The following is a 6,000-nucleotide window of genomic DNA, read 5'->3' as shown; positions in this document are numbered from 1 at the left end:
TGGGGTGGGTTAGGGTATTTTAGAAAATGTTTTTATTGTAGAATTTTATTGTTTTAAACTGTTTTATTGTATGCTGTACATCGCCCAGAGTGGCTGGGTGACCAGCCAGATGGGCGATTAATAAATTTAATAATAATAAAGAAAGAAAGAAAGAAAGAGAAACCAAATGCACCGTTACAAGATGGGGAATACGTGGCTCAACAACACTACAAGTGAGAAGGATCTTGGAATTGTTGTCGATCACAAGCTGAATATGAGCCAACAATGGGATGTGGCTGCAAAAAAGACCAATGCTCTTTTGGGCTGCATTAATAGAAGCATAGCTTCCAAATCCCGGGAAGTACTAGTTCCCCTCTACTCAGCACTGGTTAGGCCTCATCTGGAGTACTGTGTCCAGTTCTGGGCACCACACTTTAAGAAGGATGCAGACAAGCTGGAGAGGGTTCAGAGGAGGGCAACAAAGATGATCAGGGGACTGGAAACAAAGCCCTATGAAGAGAGACTGAAAGAACTGGGCATGTTTAGCCTTGAGAAGACTGAGGGGAGATATGATAGCACTCTTCAAGTACTTGAAAGGTTGTCACAGAGAGGAAGGCCAGGATCTCTTCTTGATCATCTCAGAGTGCAGGACACGGAATAATGGGCTCAAGTTACAGGAAGCCAGATTCCGGCTGAACATCAGGAAAAACTTCCTGACTGTTAGAGCAATACGACAATGGAACCAATGACCTAGGGAGGTGGTGGGCTCTCCCACACTGGAGGCCTTCAAGACGAGGCTGGACAGCCATCTGTCAGGGATGCTCTGACTTGGATTCCTGCATTGAGCAGGGGGTTGGACCTGATGGCCTTGTAGGCCCCTTCCAACCCTACTATTCTATGATTCTATGATCGATGAACGCTGGATTTGGCCTGGGGCTCTGTACCCCTGCTCTAGCTAAACACATCTGTGGCTAGTCATCATTATGTATCATGGAATAATCCGTTCGAGCTGCTTCATGATTTTGACTGATTGTTCTCGGGATAATCTTAGCCTCAGTGACTTGATCTGTGAAACGGACAAATGCTTTGCAGGCGCTGAGTTCGTCGCCCGTCTAATGGCTAGAGGCCTTGAGCCCGCGCCCCTGGGGTGAAGGCGGTGGGCGCTACCCCGCTTCAAAGGGTGCGCGCGAGGGCTGCTCCCCGCAGAGGCGGTGTCGACGACGGCGAGGAGCAGCCGACGAGCGGAGGCCCGAAGGAGAGGAGGAGGAGTGTGACGGGAGGGAGGAGAAAGGGAAGGGGTTGGCGCTTCAGTAGGCAGCAGTGGCGGCGGGAGCGAGTGACCCCGTTGGCTGGCTGTCGCCCTCCTCCTGCGCCCCCAAGCCCCGCACTGGCAGCGCCCACTGGGGGACGGGAGCCAGAGCGAGTCGTCCCCCGCGGGGCCTCCGCCCGGTTCTCCGCCCGCCCTCAGGGGAACCCCCTCCCTGTTTCCCCCTCACTCGCTCGGTTCCTGCCCAGCGCCATGGCGGCGGCGGCCGAGCCCAGCAGTAGCGTTGGCCGATACCAGCAGGTGAGGAGCGCGCCGGAGTCGGGCAGAATGGATCACGCTGGCGCCGCGGCTTTTTAGGCCGCCATCGGTCGGGGTGCGGGTGACAAGCAAGCCCCGCGGGGGCGGGGGGCGTCTGTTTGTGACCCACATTTAAGACGTGGAGGCTCGGCCCAGGAAGAAGCAGGGGAGGCCTGGGCTACAGTCCCTGCTCTTTCTAGGATCGAGATTCCGCCTCCGGCTCCCATTTTGGCCCTTTATTTATAAGCAATTTCAATGGTTTCCCTGTCCCCTGGTTCAGATCGCCCATCCGCTTCCCCTCACACTTATTCCCTAAAGGAGAAGGGAGATTCAGTTTATTTCTCCCCCTCCCCAATTCTTTGTGTAGCAGGCGTGGAACGGGGTGCGCAAAATAATTCTGCCCCCTTTTTTCGGCGTGTGATCTGATCGTAATCTAGGAAAAGGTTCAGATATTCTGGCCTGGATTACACTTTATCGTTCGTTTGGTTGCTGGGGTTCTTACTTGCGTTATTAATAGATTTTGCATAGATTTTTTAAGGATAGACTGTTATACCCACTGTACTCACCTTCCCATGGTCGATTAGAGTGGTAGACGGATTTTAATCTGCGATGTTTGTGAGTGTGGAGCTGGGTGGTAGTTATCCTGGATTAATTAACACTCAGGACAAGATTATGATTTAGAAGCAATTCAGTCCTAACGCTCTTCTCAGTCTTTTGATCACTGGGGGCTTCCCATGTCCAAAGTAAACTGTAAAAACCCAGCAGCTAATAAAGAAACTGTACACATTCCCTGACACTTAAAACTTTACAACGTTGAGACTTAAATGGAGTCTCCGAAATAGTCTCTTCAGGTTCTTGAAGTTCAGCATTTTGGAATTGTATTACGATTAAATTTGCTTAATTCAGAATTGAAATTCACCTTAATGAGTTGTTACTGGGAGGCTGCCTATGTATGTTTAGGATCAGCATGCTGATCCTAGAATAGGTCCTCCTTCAGTTGGACTTCAGTAGGATTCATTTGTACTAAAGTGACTTGAAGGTTGTGCTTTTGATATTTCATTTGGTGTTGCTGTTCATAAGGTCATGTTATTACATGACAGCCTCCTCTTTCAGGTAAAATCCAAAGAGAATACCACATCTGCCTATTGAGTTTTTTTGTGACTGCAGAGGATACTGTATATCAGGGTGGATAACTTGTGCCCCTCCAGCTGTTTTGGCCTACAGCTCCTATCAGACCTAGCCAGCATAGCCAGTGGTGAGGGATCATGTGTGGTGTAGGCCAACACATCCAGAGGGCCAGAAGTTGCCCCACCCTGTTCTATAATATATTTTCATTCATCTAGTCATCTTGAGATGGCTTCAAGCATGGTTGGTAATATGTAAAATGACAGCGATTCAGGAATTTAAAGTGAAATCTGCCGATGGGAAATGGTGAGGAGATTGTGATAAGTGAGATGAGACTATATGAAAATGTGACTGCAATGTGATTGAATTAACTTGAATCTCAAAACAAAGTAAAAAAGACCCAAAGGTTGTGGTTTTTGTTTTTAAGTCAGCCCTCAGGTTTTATAGTGCATCTGGGATAGTTTAAAAGTTTTCTGGGAGTTTTTATATCGCACAGTGCTGGATTGGATGGCCCTTAAATGTCCTTATGTGTCTTTGTCCAATTGAGAAATAGGAGAGGATATGCACTGGGACTGAACAGGCAGTCAAGAGTAAAACTGCAAGGCTGAATTGAAATACATTGGCTGCAGCCACGTTCACAGTTATGTGCACACTTCGTTTCCAGTCTATATAATTGTAGAGGCTGCTATAATGGATATTTTTTGGTAATTATAAGTTTGCAGGACGTCTCCTTATGGGAATTGAAAGGAACTTCCTCTATGATTCAGTAAATGCAATGCTGTAACAAGGGCCAAACTATCACCTTGAGGCCTTTGTTAATGCTGTGTTGGGAGTAATGGGAGTAAACCAAAGAGAAACTAAAAAGAGATTCCCACTCAACTGACACAGAGTCTGCTGTAGAACTCCAGAAGGCTCTCCTTGTGTGATATACAATGTAATCCTTTATGTATCTACTCAGGACTAAGTCCCATTGAGTTCTATAGGACTTACTCCCAGGTAAGTGTGTATAGGAATGCACCCATAGTCACTTTGTCTGTGCTGTTTTATATTAATTGGATTAGTTGTTAGTCCTGGGTTACAGGCTAAATACTTCACGTGCATGAAGAGAGACTTTTAAAGAGTGGGTGTTTTTTCAACTAAAATTCACATATATAGATAGCAACATTGCTTTTTTATTTTTATTTTACTCTTGCTTTAATCTTTCCCTTTTATGTTTTAGTTTGCCATTCCTTGTCCCCTGGACTAAAAAATTTGAGGCAGTGAACAGCCTTTTATGAGTGTCTTTTGAGGACATTGTTTCTGTTGAACAAAATTAATTGCTCTGTTTTTATTGTAATGTGATGTAAATGTGCCATACGATAAATAAATAATTGCACAGTTTGCTTACTAAGCAGTTCCAAATCCTTATTCCAATGAGCCTTTCAAACAAAGATAGATTACTCGTCTTTTGGGGAGGGAATTCATTTCGTTTGGAATCTATGTTTGGGAGACTCTGTGTACTCGTAGGCCAGACCTGATGGACGTGTAGTGTAAAAATGCCTGTATTTTACTCACAGTGACATAAAATGTGGGTGTCTGTGTTGAGTGATGAGTGATCACTGCTGGGAGGCAGCTACTTCTGTGATAGCACATAGCCTTTTAACTCTGTGTGGTATTTTGTTAGAGCACATGATTATTGGCAGTGGATAGCATTGCTTGGAAAGAGAGATAAGCCCGTCATTCCTAGTTTGACAGTGAGAGCTCTGATTATGTTAACCCCTTGTGTTCAAGATGATGAAGTTTTCAAGTTTGATGCATGTATGGTGGTTCTTATTTCCTTTCTGCTCATTCATTTAAACATATTCCTACCATATTTTCGAACTTACTTCAGTGGATGAGGCTTGGCGTTTCAACTTTCTCAAAATGATTTTGTAAAATTTTGAGAGCAGCCTCAAACTACATATTGCCCACAGCCGGCACAAACGGTGGCCTCAACCTTACACTATGTCAAGGAGATGAATTAAAATGTTCAGGACCAAATATTGGTTATTAAGGATAATAAACATCAATGAAAACGAAAGCTCTGGACCACTTTTATTTGTTTGTTACATTTATATCCTGGCCAAAGAAGTCATAGCAGTGTACATGTGATTTCCCCTATTTCTTGCTCACAACCACTCTGGGAGGTAAGTTAGGCTGAGAGAGAGTTACAGACCCAAGGTCAGCCAGTGAGCTTTGTGGCTGAATGGGAATTTGAACCAACTCCACCGTTCTATCTACTACATTACACTGGCTTTTTCACCTGATACCACATAGTTAGTATATATTTCAGATTTTAGTTTTTGTTGTTACTATTTCATCTTCAAATTTATTTATTTATTGTATTTTTATCCTGCTGCTCAGGCAAAAAAGGCTCCCGGAGCAGCTTACAATCAGTGAACAAGCAAGATAGTTCCTGCCCGCAGGCTTACAATCTAAAAAAAAGACGACAAGGAAAAGGCAATGGGGAGGGGAGAAAAAAGAATTAGGTAGAACTGTCAGCAGGGCTGGTGGGATGTCCTTGTTCCCCCCTCTTATCTCCCAAAGGAGGGGCAGTCCAACTGGAGCAGGCCCTGATGTTCCCTTTGCCTGCTCCATCGCTCCTTCTTCTTCCTCACAGGGCCGTGGATGTCTATGGCATTTTAGATTTGGACATTCCAAATGGAGATGGGAATTTGACAGTGGTTAGCTTATCTACAGTTTCCAGATATCATATTTTGTGGCTGTGTAAAAAAAAAAAAGTCTACAATTTGTACAATTAATAGTAGTAAAATTGTTTGGTTGGGTATTGTCATCCTGTAGTAGGTTCAGTTACCAAAGGCTGGGCAGGGAAACAGGAACTTTGTATTTAGAAATGAAAGCTGATGGAACGATGATGATTATGATTAGCAGTATTTTTATGCCACTCCTCAGGCAAAAAGGCACCCAGGGTGGTTTACATATAATAAATTAAACAAACCCGTCCCTGCTCACTGGCTTACAATCTAAAAAGACATGACACGCAAGGAAAAAGGAATGGGGAGGGAAGAGGGGAAACATCAGTCCTTTAGCAGGGCTGGTGGAATGGTCCTGTTCTCCCTCTCACCTCTCTCAGCTCAGCCTGCTGGAATGGCTTCTGGTGGTGACAGCTGAGGGAAGAGGAGCCTTCATGAGGGAGGCCTTTCAGCAGGGCTGGTGGAATGGGTTTGCTCCCTCTGTCATCTCCCCCAGCTCAGCCTGCTAGAATGGTTCACTTCTCAGATGCACTGTTCCTCCTTTGTCCCATTAATGGACTGGCTCTCCTGTGGGCTTTGTATGATGGAAAGCTGTATGAT

At 45.1% G+C, this 6,000-nt stretch overlaps 1 protein-coding gene across 2 annotated transcripts in view; it reads left to right on the top strand.

The window, feature by feature from the left end:
• Positions 1-1,265: 1,265 nt before the first annotated feature.
• The window catches only part of NDFIP1 (Nedd4 family interacting protein 1), a 40,615-nt gene continuing 35,880 nt past the window's right edge, over positions 1,266-6,000 (top strand). For both annotated transcript variants that reach the window (XM_084838811.1, XM_084838810.1), the window contains exon 1: positions 1,266-1,546. In XM_084838811.1, coding sequence (XP_084694937.1) covers positions 1,499-1,546 — 48 coding nt within the window. In that variant the 5' untranslated portion in view covers positions 1,266-1,498. The remainder of the gene's footprint in view (positions 1,547-6,000) is intronic.

This window comes from Heloderma suspectum, chromosome 2 (genome assembly GCF_057233095.1).
Source record: "Heloderma suspectum isolate Gila_16-S chromosome 2, 16-S_ref, whole genome shotgun sequence".
Lineage (NCBI taxonomy): Eukaryota > Metazoa > Chordata > Lepidosauria > Squamata > Helodermatidae > Heloderma > Heloderma suspectum.
The sequence above is the reverse complement of the archived record's forward strand: the minus strand, read 5'-3'. Positions and strand labels throughout refer to the sequence as shown.